Consider the following 18,043-nt stretch of genomic DNA (forward strand, 5'->3'; position numbering starts at 1 on the left):
AAGATTTTCATTTTCTTCCACATCTTTCTGGCTTTGCATTCCATTTGAAGTATTTAAGATAATGTCTGTGTCCATAATTTTCTGTTTCAAATAAACTTTTTAATCAAACTCCATGGTTCTTCTGGACCTAATTTACACCAAGAGGAATTAAAACCAACATGTACAATATCTGTAGCTTTAAACCTAAATATATCACAATTCTTTGGGAACTAACAACCTGGCTGAACATCTCACTATACTGTTGTGTGACTCAGTTCTGCTGTTATTTATTCTTATCAGTAGAGGGAGCTACTGGAGATAAATATTTGTTATATGTAGTGTATTTTAAATAAACTATTATTTATTTCTATAGATATTTAATTTCCCTTAGGGATGAATAAAGTATTTTTGAATTTGAAAACATTTGAAGACTCAAAAGTATTTGAGTCTTCAAATGTTTTGACGAGGCTACATAAACGTTTGTTATCCAAAATAATTCATTTGATGATGCTAAGTACTTCTGACACCACTAAGTGGACTGGATCATGTTCTAGATCAGGAGTGCCCAAAGTCGGTCCTGGAGGCCCGGCATCCTGCATGTTTTAGTTCTGTCCCTGATGATAGTAACAACCTTTCCTGCATGTCAATATTCCTCTTAGCCCTTCTAACGAGCCATCATTTGATCCAGGTGGCTAAACCAGGGAGAGAACTAAAACATGCAGGATGCCGGCCCTCCAGGACCCACTTTGGACACCCCTGATCTAGATGTTTGGGATGTGTGAAAAATAGAAAAAACTCTTTGTTCAGCAGTAAACAGATCAAAAGTTAGTGCTGGACCTGGGCTACCAGCCACCATGACATGCTCCATCCTCTCTCTGAACCAGAACAACTTAAGACGATCAGACATTTTGATCTGTTTCACTGCGAAACAGAAAACCCCCGGGGCGTTTTCAGAGGAAAGCCTGAAAATGAACGTTTTTAAAGTCCATCCTCAATCCTTACTAACATGCATATTTTACTGAACTTCACACATGACAAAGATTGTTCTTCTGTTGTTGTTTTTTATTATTATTTTATTTTTACACTTCAACAAACATTAAAACTGTGCAAATGTATGGAGACAGTTGGATGAATTTTTGCCAACACTGGAAAACTCACAGGAGCCACAGAGGAGGTCCAGCTGGAAGCTCCGGCAGGAACTCAGCTCCGTCTGGTCCCTGGAATACTCTGGACTCCTTTGGACGGTTCTGGTTCAGCTCAGTGCTGATGCTGTGGACTCTTGTAGACTTTTAGAGGGAGTGGCAGTCAGCCTGGGCAGAGAGCCTCTGCACTCTACAGAAATGCTTTCACTGTTGAAGTTCAGTATTTTCTGCTGACAGGATGTTTTCCTCCCCTGCACAAAGTTCTACAGGTTGGCTCTGGACCGCAGCTCAAACCCAACTACCCTGTCAGTTTGATTGTATTAAAAAAAAAAAAAAATCCTCCAGCCAACCTGTTTCACCCTGACTCAGAGCCGCTGAGCCAGACGACATAAAAGGTGGCCATGATGAGACATGCTAGGCTGGCTGAAAATAGTTAGTGAAAAAAAACTACTTAGAATATTAGGTTAAAAAAAACTAGTGCTAGTGTGACATCAGCTAGTTAGCCTGATAGAACCAGTCTGACGAAGACCTCCCGTCACTTCACCACTCAGTTTATGGCACCGGTTCTGATCCAGTGGTGCTGGTCTGAACTGTAACTGTGGTACATTTCCCAGCATGACCCAGTAGGCAAGTATGAAACAGGAAGTCAGGCGCAGCGCGCGTCAGGGGCGAGCCACACCAATGCCCTCACTGTGACGGGCACGTCGGTTCTGGGTAAGGTCACCGTGGTGACGTCGTAACAGATCAATTCACACACAACCAAGACACACACACAGCTCTGCAGTCCATATAGCAACCAGAAGACAAAGCGCGCTCTGATTGGCTGCTTCCTGTCCTCCAGCCTGACCGGCCTCCAGCTCCACTGATCCTTCCCATTAGTCTTGGCGGTGCAGATCTTGCACTGATGAAGTGATGTTAGACGAAGAAGTTCCTAACATCAGGGGTCAGGAAGGTCGGACGTATCCACGGTGACCTGTGGATCAACAGAATCGACTCAAATACGTTCAGCAGTCAGTAATCGTGCGTCGCCTTGGCGAAGACGCTGCAGGTTCAACAGAAGCGACGGCCCACCTTGATGAAGATGGTGTCATCTTTGATGTAGCTGCCCGTCTCCAGGACGCTCTGAGCCACGAACAGAGGGCAGCCGGAGGCGATGTTCATCTCAGCCGTGGGGCGCCTGAAGCTGCTGCTGTGCGGATCGGGCTTGAAGGCGTCGCCCAGGTGCTTCCTGGAAGGAGTCTGGTCCATCAGCATCAGAGTCACCTAACACACACACACACACACATTAAACAGTGAGCTTATTCTGTAAACACACACAGAAAGCTCACTGCGACTGCCGGACATCAACAAACGGTTCCGCTTACCAATCTTTGGACAATTCCACAGTTGTAGAAAAGTGCAACTTACTCAGTGGGGACATAAACTGAACACAAATTGTGTTTACTTTAAAAAGCTGTCATAAAAAATAATGTCTTGACATGTAGAAAATATAAAACAATGTATGGAAGTAAATATTTGTAAATACTATTGTTTATAGTTGGATTTAATTTGTATGCCTGTCCAATAAGGAAGGAGGACGGAGAAATGATACAGGGAAGGAACACAAGACTGGATAACAGACAGAAGAAAGTAAGAAAAGAAAAGAACAAGGAGGAAAAGTAGAAATTATGCAAGGAAGTAAGAAAGGACTGGCACAAAGAAAAAAACAGACAGGAGTCCAGCACAAGAAGGATACATTTTAGATTTGGGAACACATATCTTTCCATTCTCATCCTTGGTGATAGTTAAATTCAGCAGTCCACACTTGTGGTAATGTGCTATTTTTTCATTCGGCACTTCAGCTATCTTTGAGACCTCGTAGCACACTTAGCTTCCCCTAAATCAGGGGTGTCCAAAGTGGGTCCTGGAGGGCCGGCATCCTGCATGTTTTAGTTCTCTCCCTGGTTTAACGCACCTGGATCAAATGACGCCTCATTAGAAGGTCTAAGATGAACAGTTGACTTGCTGAAAAGGTTGTTACCACCACCAGGGAGAGAACTAAAACGAGCAGGATGTCGGCCCTCGAGGACCGACTTTGGGCACCCCTGCCCTAAATTAAATGTTCCGTATAAATTCTAATTTATTTGGATGATTTTTTTTTTTTACTTTCAATTGAATGAAGTTATAAGTCTCATTCTAAATATTGTGTTGAAATTTTTATCAACTGTTACTACATTTATATTTATGCTCTTATTTTGAAGTGAGTGCAGCAGTTTTGTTTCCTCTCCTCACGTTCTCCCTCTTTTTCCCTTCCCAATAACTTTATTAAAAAAACACACCCACATACAGGAACAAAATAAAACACATACAGTATACAAAAAATAAACATACATACAATAATGTCAAAATATATTTGGCACTCAAGTGTTGTAGTCTTTCAAGGGCAGAAATAATTTGAATTCAAGATTAGCATTAGCTAACCAAATGCTAAACATGGTATTTAGCATTAGCTCCTGCTAAGTACTCTGTTGGTGTAGTGCTTTGGTACTAGTGGAACTAATATATCTGACTAGTGCTTCAGGGTTGGGAAATAACGTTTTACTTTTCCCACCACTGGTTAAATCAAATTTCTTATTTGTCCAAAGCACACAGACGGTTGGAGGGACCGGCTCTGGCTGGAACAAGCAGTATCTCCTCTAATGTTCATAATAAATGTCCAGGCAGGAATAACCTGAACCACAAACTATCACGTAAAGTTTTAAAATTTTGACTACAGTAAAGAGAGTTACATCTTCAATTTTTCCCCAAAGAAGAAAAAAAAGGGATTTTTCTGTTTTTTGTGCTTTTTAAAGAAAAATTTTGAATCACCTAAAATTGGTGTCGGATTTTGACAAATTTTGCAACCAGAACAAAGTCTCTGATTGGTGCAGCTTTAGCAACCAGACCTGTTGATAATGAGAACTGTTGACAAAAAAATAAATTCTACAGAGAATCACAATTCCTAGTCCTGGAATTGTGGAAAAGAAACCTTATAGAATTGTTTTGAATAAACAATTCACATAATTTAAACAGAATCTCCAGACCGTTTGAATAGAAAGATTGGTCTCTGAATCCAAAATCACTTCTGAATCAAATTGTGACCCAGAAACAAATCAAACTGTTAGACACTGAAAGACTTCCAACTGTAGTAGACCTGCATATTAAAAACATAGAGAATACAGACAGTACCTTCTGCTTGAAGGGCCAGGGCAGCAGGGCGTCGTACTCGCCCTTCATCACCACAAAGAACAGCGACAGGTGCGTCCCCTTGCCCATGCCGTCTCCATTGAGGTAAACCCGAGCGCACATCTTGTATCCGAAATATCCGGTATAAAACGGCTGTGAGTACAGTGACAGCGTCTTTCCTGCCACCGCTTCCTGTTTCCGTCTCTTGTAGTCCCGGATTTTCCAGATTAGAGTCCCATTGTAGCTAGCTGTCTCCAGTACCTGGAACCTCAGGTCCATGTCAGCCAACCGGATTTCATGGACGCTCAGCATGTCGTCGTGCCGATTGAGCTGAGTTTCCAAAGATGCTGCAAAGAGAGAGGAAATATCTCCATCAAGTTCGATTACCTGGTCAAAAACCTTCAGCTAGCCACTGAAACCCAGCGCATCGACTAACCGAGGGTGTGAGTGGATCCGGACCCGCTCCGTCCCCCCTGCTCCAAGGTGGCCAGCCGTGTCCGAACATTGTCCACCGTTCCTCGTAAGGTTTCCACTTCTTCTCTTAGTCGACGCAGTGAACCAAGCTCTATCTCCAACGCCATCAGCGTCTCTGAATGCGAGCTCATCATTTTCTAGGGAAACACAGAGAGGCTCCGATGTTTCAGTCTGCAGGACACAGAAAGCCTCAACACAATCCAACAACGAGACTCCTGGGCCATCCGATCCCAGTAAATTCTCAGGCACACCCAACTGTTGCATTCAGCCCTACTGGCTTGAGACTCGCTGTCAGCAATATTTTATGTGATGTAATTATGTGTTTCATTGTCTGTGAAGTCTTCATGGTGACATGATTGTTGGTGATCTAAAAAACATTGGGTTATTACCCTCAGAGAAAGGATTAGAGAAAAGTGGGATTAGGATTTCTGGGAAATGCCTCCTGAGAGAGCAAATCAGCTGTGAAACTGGCAAAGGATCCGGTCCACCCTCATCATCTCCTCTGAGCCTGCGCTGCCTCAGCCCTGCAATAAACTCCTCCAGGATCTGCTTCCAGTTTAGAAGGCATTTTAAAGTCCCACCAATGCTTCCCAGGTTCTGTTAGTTGGTTTTAAATTGCTCAGGGTGAGTTGTGTTGGAAATGTATGCAGATGCAGAAGGAAGCAACTAGGGGCACACAGATCCACTTTTTTTTACTTCCGATACCGATATCAGAGGTTTAGTATCGACCGATACCGATCTGATACAGAAAAACAGCTGGATTTAATTAAAATGTTTATTTTTTTAAACGCAGACATAAATGTTCTGAATTACTCATTTATTTGCTAATTCTGCACCAGAACAGCAAACTGAAATGCACCAACAGCTTCAGTAGCTTGTCAAATATGGAAAAACAACTTTAATTTGCTCAGTCGCAGCAGTTAGGAGTAGAACAGCCAATGTAACAAAAATAATAAATTGTGACTAAGTTTTAGTCAAATTTAGTCACAATTTGACTAAAACAGGTTGACTACTTTGGTCAAAATGTAAAAAAAAAAACTGTAACAACTCAAATGGTTCAATTATGAATTCTAATCATAATGTAAAAATAAATAATAAAGCATGATGTCACTCAGACTACAAAGCATAGAATTAGACTGGATAGATCTACCCTTATGGGAGGGGGCACAATGTCACTGATACCCAATCTAGAATTTTTCTCCAATATCAGGACCGATACAGATATTGATATCGGATCAGTACATCTCTAGTTGTACATCCAAGGTTGCCTTAATGTAGTGACCCTAAATATAAAAAAGGGTTCATCTTACCCCGTCCTCCCCTACCTGCAGGTTGGCCAGCTTCTGCTCCGTCTGCCGGTTCTTTTCCCGCAGCTCTTCATTCTGGCTCTCCAGCTCCGACAGTCGGCTGTTGAGAGCAGGAAGCACCTTACACCGCTCCATTAGCTCTTCCTTTACGTTGTCCACCTTTAACCACAAACGCTCTTCAGTCAAACCTTACTCAATCCACTCAATCTGGCCTTGATTGCCCCCATTTAGTTGCTATGGTTACCTTGTTCTCCAACAAGCAGTTCCCTTTGACCATCATTCTTAGATGCTCGGCTACGAAAGTCGAGTCATGCTGCCTCATTTCTTGATTTAAGCCCTAAGGCACAGGAAACACGGCGCATGACACATACACAACAAGGTGACAGAGAAAGCTCATGTGAGAGATCAATGCTGGAAGACTAATGATGAGAGAAGAAGAAGAGAACATGAGCAGGAATCACCTTGAAGGTGCAGCCGTAGCGGTGGAACAGACAGCTGACCTGGGCTTTGGGACAGTCGTGCTGGTGGCTGGTCAGCTGAAACAACACAAACATTCAATGAACCAATGGATCCCTTCAAAACCAGCTGTGGTTCCAATTCTGCACAATTTGACCTTAAAATTGTGCAAAATTAGAATTACAAAAAAATGTTGGCTTAATGGAAACACAATTTCGAAAATAAAGATAAAAAGTTTTTGCGCTAAATGAGGCGGTTTTTCGGCTCCATCAAAATTTGTGTATTTCCAAAAACTGCAATGGAAGCACTTTTTTCACTTCACATGTTTCACGTGGCCAACAACTGGATGTTACTGCTGGTGGAAAAGAAAGATGATGACGGAGGATGATGGTGTCCCGTCTTTTTAAATAACTTATTGCATGAACAAATTTATTCAAAAACCTTTTTTAAAAAGGTTTTTGGGCTGTAGTGTCCTTTATTTGTAAGTGCCAAGACAGGAAAGTAGGTGAAGAGAGAGGGAGGACATGTGGCAAAGGTCACCAGGCCAGAAATTGAACCTGTGACGATGACCAAGGCCTTCCCATGTGGGCTGCACATAAACCCTGCACCACCACAGCAACCCATTCATGTGTGATTTTAAATGACAAAAATTATTTTTACGCATACGGCTACGTATGCGGCATTTGGGGGAAACTGTATTTGGCGATTTTACAGAAGAGTGATGGATTCAACAGGTTCAAATGACACACAACCTTTTATTAACTGTGTGATGCTGTGAGAGCTCTGGTGGAGCCGGCTGCACACTGTTCAAATAAAACCAAAAACAAATCGTCATCATCCTGCTACCACTTCCTGTTGTCGTCTACGTTATTTCCGCCAGTAGTAACATCTGTTTATCGATCATGTGACTTGTGTGATGCAAAACAAGTGTTTCTATTGCAGTTGAGCGTAATTCATTTATTTTGATACAGCTGAAAAACCAAAGCAAAAACTTTCAAACTTTGCACGTTTGTTTTCATAATTTCAATTTGCGCAATTTTATGGTTAAGGAAAATGCAGCCACAATATGTCGCTGTGCTTGGAGGGGCCACAGGAGGGCAGCAGAGAGGCTTCAGTACCTCACTCCGGGGCAGGGAAGAGAAGGAGCAGTGGTTGGGACAGGACACAGGGAACGACGGACACACAGTCTCCTTGTGTTTCTGAAAAACAGTTTCATAAAACATTTTAATGCAGCCGGTCCTACAGGACACCAGCAGCTAATAGAATGTTTCCAAATAAAATCTGAAAAGTGTGGCCTGTGTTTCTAGTCAAGTCCCTTTATTTTCTGACAGCCATATATGTGACAATTCATGACAAAAGTAGAAATAAGTCACCACAACAAAAACAGATGAAAAACAAATAAAATCCACCAGTTTTTGAGAAGATAATGAGTTTAGTTTTTTTTCTTTTATGTTTGTCACCGATACCCAGTCTACAGCTTTTTAAACATCTGGGCTGAAACAGATATTAATATCGAGTCGCTGCAGCTCCTGACCACTGAAGCAGAGCGGTGCTTCCTGATCTCACCTCAGAGCATATCGCCTAACGACTACTGCGCAACGACAGCCACACTTCTCACCGGTTTAAAACGCCTTGCTTACCTGAAGGTCAGTCAAAGGCATCTTGGTCATGCAAAATTCACAAGTGCTCTCTCTGTGTTTACATTTCCACGCTAGGTGTTCAGGAATCTCCTTCCTCATCATCCTCTCTTTACATTTCCCCAGTGGACAGGGAACCTCGAAGAACGGACACACATTCAGGTGGTCCTGGAGACAGAGAGGCGGGACAGGCCGTGTGTACAACACATACTGCACCATCGGGCGAAAGGCACAGTGGAACCGTAATGGAGTGTGTGCTCACAGGTATCTGCTGCAGACTCATTTGCTCCTGACAGCCATTAGCTTTACTCCGACAGAAGACCTTCAGCGCCATAATCTCTCGATGGCAACATACATCTCTAAAGATCTGAAACCAATAAAAAAAAATAAAAAAAAGACAGGCATTAAGAAACCCTCTTCTGATCAGCCGTTCGTGATGACATGACTCTGCTGAGGCCAGCTTTTCAGCTCACCTTGTCTTTGAACAGAGGCTCCCTGTCAGCCGGACATACTGGGTTTGAGTGACTGCAGGAAGGAAGAGGACAACGTTAGATCCCACTGGAACCGGCAGGGAGGCTGGAGGTGGAGGTGCTGCTGCCGACCCCAAGCTGTCTGTCTGTCTGTCTGTCTGTCTTATGAATCAGTTGAGATCAGTGTCGACTAAATGACTGAAGGATGTAGGCTTGAAGGAGCAGTGTTTATGTTTTCCAGGCACATAGTGCTATTTTATAACACAACCAAGTAACTATGTTACCGTCAGCTATTAAAAAAAATGCTGCATACATCATATATGACTTAAAAGAAATTTGACTTCAAAATTTAACGTTTTGAAATTGGGTGTCTGTCTCTTTAAAAACTCCACCTTTAAGAGGTCAGCACAACATGGCTCCTCTATTAACCCTTTAACAATGTTTTCACCAGCACTGCACTGAGAAGTAGCTCCTATAATGAGCTCAGGAGATGAACAGTTCCACCAGGTGTTTGCTAATTGCTGCTGGCTAGTCTGAAGGAGCTGAGTGGAGGAGTTGTGAGGGAGAGTTGCTCTGTGCAGTGGAAGCTCTGAAGCTTGGAAACCGCAGCTCTGAGGAGGAGCTTCGTCCTCGAAGACAGAGCTAGGCCCACTCAGGCATTTTGAACAGCTGAACGGTTGCCATGGAGATTAAAGGATTTCTCAAATAATGCATGAACGAATCAAAGTAACACTCCAGGTATGTTTTTGACGAGAGGATAACACAATAACATGACGGAAAGTTCAAAAAAGTTTATTTTACATCATACTGCCCCTTTAAGGTTCTGAATAACAATCTGCCCTGCTCACCTGAGGATGTCGTTGATGCAGCTCTGACAGAAGCGGTGTCCACATTCAGTCTGGCGGGGCTCACACAGGACCCGCCTGCACGCCTCGCAGCAGTATTTGGCCTCTGGCTTCTCAACAAACACATCTCGAAATCCTCCATGAAGAGGCTGGAACCCTGCAGGAGCACCTGAACACACAGAGAGGAGGATTAAAACCAGACCAACACCAGACCAACACCAGACCAACACCAGACCAACACCACTACGGCACTTCTGACAGACTTACTTGGTTGAGGAGTGAGATCGCATGGAGGCCAGGGATTGGTTGAGCGGTGGGAGGGTGGTGTGATTGGGAGGGGAGCAACAAGAGAAGGTGCCACCTGCTGGAGGGGTATCTGTACTTCCCTCCCATTAGCACTTCTCCCTGATGACATGACCTGAGGAGGCTTCACAGGCAAACACACAGACAGAAATATGGTTAATCAACATGCTGGACTGAGGTTCAGCAAATCACCAAGGCAACAAGTTACATCTTTGCATGTACTGGAAATATATGTTTTCTATCCTGTGTTATCCTATTCATGTGGCTGGAAACTGATCACATAGTTAATAAGTCTTTGGTGTCATTAGTTACAAATAAAAAAAATTACTTTCCATGAATTTCATGTCTGAAATATTACTATGTCCATTTTATTTGCTCCTGTAGAGTATGTGCAGATTACTTTGAACACTGGGCTGGTAGGAGGGAGTAAAGACACCACAACAAGGTACAGAATCACCATAAGAAGAGAACAGAGAGACCAGAAGATGGGAATGAAGAGGCCACAATCAGGTCAAAATGACCACATTTTGAGAATGAAAAAAGACCAAAAGAAGAGAAAAGAGAGACCACAGAAAGAGTACAAGGAAACCACAAACGGGGAATAAAAAGACCACAGGATTAGTATGAAAAGACCACAGGATTAGTATGAAAAGACCAAAAGAAGGGAACAAGAAGGGCACAATGACATCATGAGAAGGGAATAAAGAGGCTGCAAAGAGACCAGAGACAGAGTGTGATATGGAGAACATAATGAAGAAACAAAGTGACCCAATTTGTGCAGAGACACCCGGACACGTTGAAGGGACTAATACTACGTTTACCTCCAGACTCCCATCTTCACCCAACAACCTCCTCTCTGTGTGAAGGTGGTTGATGGAAGAAGGGCACTATGGGAAATAAACCCCATGAAGCTGCAGGCACTGACCGGGGTTTGGTCAGGTTCTAAAGCTTTGTGCCCATCAGCTCTCTGTCCACAGATATGTTACATACTTCAAAGTGTTTTACCTTCCCAGTGCTGAAGCCCTGGACAGTCCCCTGACCAAATGACTACTGGCCTCTCACTGCAACAGTAATGAAGTGTTCTGACAGGCTGGTGATGTCCACTGCCACTGCAATAGACTCTCACCAGGATGTCTAAAGGCAGAACAACCACCACTGTTACCGAGCTGTGACTCATCAGTCGCTCTTTCACCTGAAAAACTGGGTGAGGTTGCCATTTTGGAGCTCCAGCTCCACCTTTAACCCAATCCTCCCACAAACACTGGTGAACCAAACCCTTCAGCCTCTAACTGGAAATTAGACTTCTTGACCCGACAGACCATGGATTGCAAAGATTAACAACTCCCCAACCTCACCCATCAACCTCATCACTGGGTTCCCTCACTGCTCTAGGCACTGCTGACACATGACTACCAAACCCATCATGGTGGCCGGCTGGCAGTGAAGTCTGCAGATGACGCAGCAGTAGCAGGGCTCATTAATGGGAGGAAGGAGTACGCAGAGAGGCAGGAAGTGGATGAAGGCTAATCAACAGCTGTATTTTCTAAGTAGGTTAAAACAAAAAGGTTGGGGTTGGGGCACAACACACTGAACTCCTTCTGCAGGTGTTCCACTGCAGCACAGTGAGGGACTACAGCTGCACAGCAGCAGAGCAACAGGATGGAGGGGAAGTTTACTGAAAGGAAGATCCACAAAGCTGCTAATCTTTCTTTAATGTGCTTTACATTGCAAATTTTAATTTAGCGCTGAATAGTTAATAATAGTTATTATTATTATCTTTACAGTAGCACCAGAGACTGGTGTGAATGTGAAAGGCAATACACATGGACATATGTAGGTAGTATTTTAACTAACTGTGGACCTTTATGTGTTTTTTTTAGTTTTTGAAATATGTAATATTGCATGATTAGACCAGTCACGATAAAAAATAAATAAAAAAAGCATTTCTGGGTGATAAATTGTCCCAGAAATTATAAATGATAATACTGTTGTTTTGAGACCATTTTAAAGTAACATATTCATAATAACATTGTGATACAAGTTCATCCTCTCAAAAACTAATAAACTGGATTTTAAATATGCAAAATAAAACATGACAACCACAAACAATAAATAAAAAAGGACATTAAAATCGAACACAATCAAAACCATAAATGAATCATGAAGTCTCTGTAGACAAAACTGTCCTTCAAAAAATATCATCGAATGTTTTCCTTATTTTTACAGTTGAAAATAAGACATAGAAGAATAAAGGACATTGGGGAAGGGAAACTCCTTTTCAGATAAATAGTAACCTAAATGTACATACATATTTGAATTGTGAATGTGAATATGTTTGAAACGTATAAATAAACCAAACTTGAAATTATCAAGCTCGTTTCAGTTTATCATGTGATTAACTGATTAATTGCTTAATGTGACAGGGTTAATCATGCTGGCAACATCGTGGCTTGTTCCCCGTTTGGGGCGTTTTGTTCTTATGAAATAAGAGATTATGGCACCTGATCAAAAAACCAAAGTCACATAACCACCGTTCCTCACAGCAGACTGTGAGCAGATGGTGACAGATCACTTCAAGTGTGCACGAAGAGACATGAAAGCATGAAGGCAGACATAAAGGTGACCACCAGTGTGGCACCGGGTAGCACCTGGCAGCTGACATGGTTTCTCTTTCTGTTGCTTTTTGATTTTCTTTTTTTAAATATCTGAAGATTCAACAAAGCGGGGGTTTTTTCTTTTTTTTTTTTTTTTTGTAAAAATCTACAAAACATCAGTAACTTAATTTGTTCTTACCATAAATTTCTCAGTTCAGATACATTTTCAAGAAAAGTACAGAACAGTAAGGGTGTGTGCAAGCGAGTACCATTGAACTCTATAAAACAGAGAGACACACACACACACACACACACACACACACACGTATACAAACAGTGCACACTTCCTGTCAGGGCTGAACTGTGGGGATGTTAGGGGCTTTTCCATTGATTCCATTAGCAACACAAGCACATTCTATCTCTGTGAGCGTGACACAGTGGCAGAATGAAACTCCAAAATGACCAAAGAAAAGCCTTGAATATTCCTGAGTGTTTCTGGGAGGATTTTTCACAGAGAGGTCGTGCAATGATTGTTGCCACTAAAAAATTTGCATTTCATATTAAGAAATGAATTCAAGGGAACGCTGAGGAAGACTCAATAAACTTGCAGAGAGTAACAGAGTTTAGTTTAATCAGACACAACATCATGACTAAGCACTCTGTTTGCACAAAGAGAAACTGGAACGGTTCCTCAGACGGGGTTTTCCTGAACTCAGATCAGCTGTTACAGTCACAAAAGAAAAGCATAGGTGTCTGAATTTGTTAATGACAACGTTGGAGCGGGAACCAGGCCTGATCAGGTTGTCATCACAAACAGATCAATCAATCACGCAAGTCGACCAGTTTGACTCGCCCGTCTTTTCAGAAGTCAGAAGTTAGAAAGTTAGAGACCTTCAAGGTCTGAATGCTGAGCCAAACAAAGCTCCGAAACAACTCACAGCTCAGAGCAGTTATTAATGATACCTGGAGTCCAGAGATGATTTAAGCAACAAGTATCTGGAAATACTATATCTGGTTTACTGGTTCAGATAAACATGAGCAAGTTGGGGCGTTATCTAACCCCCTTCCCCCCACAGTAAGGGAAAATAACATAAAGCAGCAGCAATAGAGAAAAAGGCACAAGCAGCTCAACCGTAAGGAACGTGTGTTTCATGTTCACATTTCAAATGGCCAATACCAAGTTATGTGTTTTTTGTCAGGTTTCCTCCCAAAATAATTTTCCTCTTTCCCAAATCTACAACAAATAAAAGAAAGAAACATTTTCTGCAGCTTCTTTGTTAAAGGTTCTAGTGCTGACTAACAGAGTGAAGGCAATCCTCATTTATACAGCAAAACAGGCCATATCAGCTTAGAATTTTATCAATAAACTTGCAGGATTTTTTTTTTTTTTTTTGTTTGCGGTACTATTGTGATAGCGATGAAGCAAGTTTTTTTTTTTAGCTAGTCATGTGGCTGTGACTGCTGCATGTCAGCGTTCATAGCACCACAAACACTAATAGTGTTCTTGAAAAACATTCCCATTTGAAACAGTCTTCTTTAGGATGTCACTTAACAACAGAAGTGTCATTTAAACTGCACATAGTGATTGTATTTAATCATACTTTCAAATTTACAGGTATTTATTGATGCTTTTTATGGAGCAAACAGTGGAGCAAATAATAAAAATAACATTTTCGATAATACAGTCGTTTGTTGTTTTTTTATTAATGGCAATTTATGGAGACAACTATAAATCAAAATTCTTATCATGATGAGAAATTTTTCACGACAAATAATAAACGATTCAATAAGCGCCCACCCCTACACCAAAGCAAACCCTCCTAAACGTTAGCACACAGTGTTTGTAAAATACGCTTATAGAATCAGAATTACAGATTTTTCAGCATATCGCATCGCATCACAGCCGAATCAAGGGAAAACTGTCCGCTCTTCAAACATTTCCAAAAATCCACCATGAGACTATGGCCACTGTTATTATCGAAGCTGCTAAGAAAACATCCAGCATTTCTACAGTCCATTTGATAGATCATTTATGAATCAGATGCCTGAATTTTTCCTAAAATTGAATAATTCATCATTCATCCATCTGTCATTCATTAATTCGTCCAGTCAGATGTTTATGGGTTGAAATACAATGAGAATGTTAGAACAATAGGTTGTTCTATTGGAATAGCTTTATTCCAATAGATTGGGATAACATTATTCCATTTCCTGCCAGTGACTGGAATTTTATCTCACAAGTCTGTATTCTGTTCCGTCCATCTAAACACTTCTAGACCTGTTTGTATTAACAACAGAAACGTGTCCAGCAGAGCCAATCTGTTCCTCCTGATGGATCGGAGTCATTTCTCAATCAAACCTCTCAAAACCATTCAGTTCAGCGACGCACCGGTCAGGCCTTTCCTGGCCCATAACCGATATTTGGCATTGATCTGCCGATTCTGATTCTTCATTTCAATTGCCTTCACATAAGGAATTAAGACTTTCTGTCAAATCGAACAAACAAAATTAATGAATTACAAATGTATCCTGTTTGCTTTGCTGGTTGATATGGTTATAAACTGAAAAGGGTGATAGTTATGTTCTTAATGAATTTAACAAATAAGAAAAAAGAAAAGTCAAACTTTTGCTATTTCTCTTGTCAATAGAGGTAATCGGTGGATTAACCATAAATCGGTTAATCAACCCGTCTCTAAAAAACACGTCCTTCGCCCATTGAGGAGCAGCAGATCACCTCAGCCTGCTGTCATCGGCTCCCTCTGTTCTCTGAAATGAAGCTGTGGAACATCCCTGCTGTTTCTGGGAACAGTTCTGACTTCCAGTCCGTGACTCACAGCAGGTGACATCTTCTGACATCTCATCACTACGAACAGCCGCTCAACAAGCATGCGTTCATCACCCAATAACATGACCTTACAACGCCGACATCTGACCCAGGAGTCATCCTCTCTTCATCCGAGAAGCCTCCACACACAGAGAGACACACAGTCCAACAGGAAGAATAAATGAAAAACGCCAGCAGGAGACGATCCTTCGCTGGCCCCTCACCGTTTCGCGGTGTTTCGGACACTCATCTCTCACATTACTGATGTATTTGTCAGTTAGAACCAGACAGTGGATGTAAACACACGGACTGCTAATGCTAGCGAGCGCCTAGCTTCTTTAGCGTCGCCGCTGTTCTTGTTAATAAAAGGTCAATTTATCAAATCCATCAGAACACACACTCTCACACACAGCCGTTGACTAGGCTGATTATTACTGGTCCGCGAGCCTAAATGTCCCTCCACTCTTAGTGATGTACTGAATGTATGTGTGTGTGTGTCTCTGTGAGTGTGAGTGTGTGTGTGTGTGTGAACTCACATCAGTCTCCTCGGCAGGCTACAGCTCGGCGGATTCACTGCGGATTCAAACCGTTGCCGTTCCGCTGACGCTGCCGTGGAGCCTCCAGGCTTCAGGCGGACTCCTCATGGTCAAGTTCCGCTCGGCACTCCTCTGGGTTCGGTTTGTACTGTCAGTCCCGGAGAGAGAAGTTACTGGGTCCACCTCAGAGAGCCAGCAGGGAGGCCTGGGCTGATCACACTGGAAACCCCCTCCGCTGCTTCCGCTCAGGAAATCCCCCAGTTGCCCGACGAGGAGCGTACCGTCAGGGGGCGCAGCTTTCCCGGAGGCTCCAGGGAGAGAAACAAGACTGCACCACAGGGGGCGCTGTTTCTGATTTTCAAATCGAAACGCTTCTTGTTAGAGACTGTCCAGCACAAGACAATAGTCTAAATGCCGTCTGTGTGTTAAGTAATGATTTGGCACATATATGTAAAATATATTTACATAACCTTGAAGAGAACCTTCAAGGTTATGAAGGAACTTTGAAGCAACAAATTACAGAAATTGTGAAAACAAACATAAATAAATGTAATACTGGGGCAAATCAAATTCCACCGATTTTTTTTTTTTTACCAGTTTTGATAGCCTTAATGTATACATCTGACCTTAGATATTATTACACTTACATTCTATTAAAAATAAATAAAATGATTTAATACATTTTTTCTATTATCAAATTTCAACACAGTCTTAAACTAAATCCATAAATAACATTATTGACTATTTTAAACTGGTTTTGCTCTTGAATTATTCCACGTATATTTTCATACCTGATGAAAACTCCTCCAAGTTCTGCTCTGCTCACTTCTAAAAATGCTATAGTAAAATTGCAGTGAAAATTTTTAAAATTACATTTATTGATATGTATAAAACAAAAAGATGCCTTTTAATACATGAACTGCATAAAAAGACATTTCCCCTAACTGCCGTGAAATCAGATACAAAGCATTTTGTGTTCTAAGTCAGTAAGGATTAGCAAAAACCATTTCTATTAACTAAATACCATAATAATGAGGGATTTGTTTTTGAAAGATGCACATATTGTTTTGGTATTTAGACGTAATTGTGTTTAAAACTGAATAAGGTGAGGAAATGTTTCAGGTTTTCTTTCACAGTCTTATTTTAATAGTTTTCTGGAGTCTTGGCCCATTTCTCCTGTAATTTGGTTTTTGATATTGCTTTAGGAGTAATGGCTTCTTCCTCTCCAAGTGGCCTTTGAGCTCCTGTCTGGTACATGGGAAACAAAAACACTGAGACAAAACTGACAGATATATTTCTTTAATCATCCTCTCTGAAGAAGACACCATGGATAGAATGGAATTATAGAAAACATGTAAACTACAGATAAATCTGAAATGACCAAACATGCCTGAAACTGTTCAAACAATTGTATGCAAGTGTCGACATGACAGCGTCATCCCGCTCAGGAGACCAGTTCAGTTTCCAACAGATGAGCAGGTTTTGGTCCAAAGTGTGAAAATTGACGATGTCTATGTACTTTTTTACTCTATGTATGTAAAACTTCTGCTTTCAACTGTTGGTGTATTCTAGGAAATGTTTCTATATTTAGATATCAGACCTAAATTTAGAGACTTCAAAAACAAGCCTATAACAATCATCTGCTTCTGTTATAGTAGCAGGCCAGGCGAACCTCCATGACGCAAATTAGAGTTATTACATCATAAACCCACACAATGTCATATGACTGCTGTGGGAGGTTCAGCAGACTGGGTATTTTTATCTAATTAATTGTGGATTAAGTTTTATGAAGAATTTTCCAGTGAACTGCAGAGATTTATGTATTTGTGGGTTGTTATGGCAACCTGTCACCGTCACCTCCTGGTGAACTCAAACTCACTGATCTGGATTCGATATGAATGGAACTGATATCATCACATTAAAAGAATCCAATTTACAGGATTATAATGACTGATTATAATGGGACTGAGCTGAGCTGGATCAGTGCTAAATTGGATGTAGATTTTTTTTTTCTAAATTAGTTGTAAGATGAGAATGAGCTACCATTGGTCAGAATTTTGACCAGTGGTAGCTTGGTTCATGTTCAGCTGATCTGAGAGAATTAGAGAAGTTTTGTAGTAGAAGTAGTAGAATCATTGATCATTCTAAAATTAAACATATCATTTTAATTTAAAATGTTAAAAATTGTGCAGTGAACAAACGATTAATTGCACATTTCCGGTGACTGAGTGTGCAGTGAGGGACCTCAGTGTGACTAGCAATATTTGGATTA

At 41.5% G+C, this 18,043-nt stretch overlaps 1 protein-coding gene across 2 annotated transcripts; it reads right to left on the minus strand.

Moving 5' to 3' along the window:
* Window positions 1-1,033: 1,033 nt before the first annotated feature.
* traf3 (TNF receptor-associated factor 3) lies at window positions 1,034-16,096 on the minus strand. Of its 2 annotated transcripts, none has more exons than XM_015060025.1 (14): window positions 15,772-16,096; window positions 9,782-9,941; window positions 9,518-9,683; window positions 8,673-8,724; window positions 8,462-8,566; window positions 8,203-8,367; window positions 7,681-7,761; window positions 6,568-6,642; window positions 6,351-6,443; window positions 6,110-6,265; window positions 4,762-4,936; window positions 4,329-4,672; window positions 2,193-2,384; window positions 1,034-2,094 (listed from the first exon to the last, which is right to left on the minus strand). In XM_015060025.1, exons 2-14 carry the CDS (start codon window positions 9,927-9,929, stop codon window positions 2,059-2,061), a joined length of 1,788 nt encoding a protein of 595 aa, XP_014915511.1. In that variant the 5' UTR covers window positions 9,930-9,941; window positions 15,772-16,096; the 3' UTR covers window positions 1,034-2,058. The 2 variants fall into 2 exon arrangements, with proteins under 2 accessions (XP_014915511.1, XP_014915512.1); XM_015060026.1 differs by having other exon boundaries at window positions 6,125-6,265; window positions 15,772-16,094.
* Window positions 16,097-18,043: the final 1,947 nt, after the last annotated feature.

Source organism: Poecilia latipinna, unplaced genomic scaffold, assembly GCF_001443285.1.
Source record: "Poecilia latipinna isolate Pla-1442-1.1 unplaced genomic scaffold, P_latipinna-1.0 Scaffold1678, whole genome shotgun sequence".
NCBI lineage: Eukaryota > Metazoa > Chordata > Actinopteri > Cyprinodontiformes > Poeciliidae > Poecilia > Poecilia latipinna.

Excerpts from the sequence above, each read along its gene's own strand:
- traf3 (XM_015060025.1), bottom strand. The coding sequence starts at position 9,929 with ATGTCATCAGGGAGAAGTGCTAATGGGAGGGAAGTACAGATACCCCTC. Across the intron at positions 9,684-9,781 it reads CGATCTCACTCCTCAACCAA|GTGCTCCTGCAGGGTTCCAG; the intron begins GTAAGTCTGTCA and ends CTGTGTGTTCAG. Across the intron at positions 8,368-8,461 it reads TGAGTCTGCAGCAGATACCT|GACCACCTGAATGTGTGTCC; the intron begins GTGAGCACACAC and ends CTCTGTCTCCAG.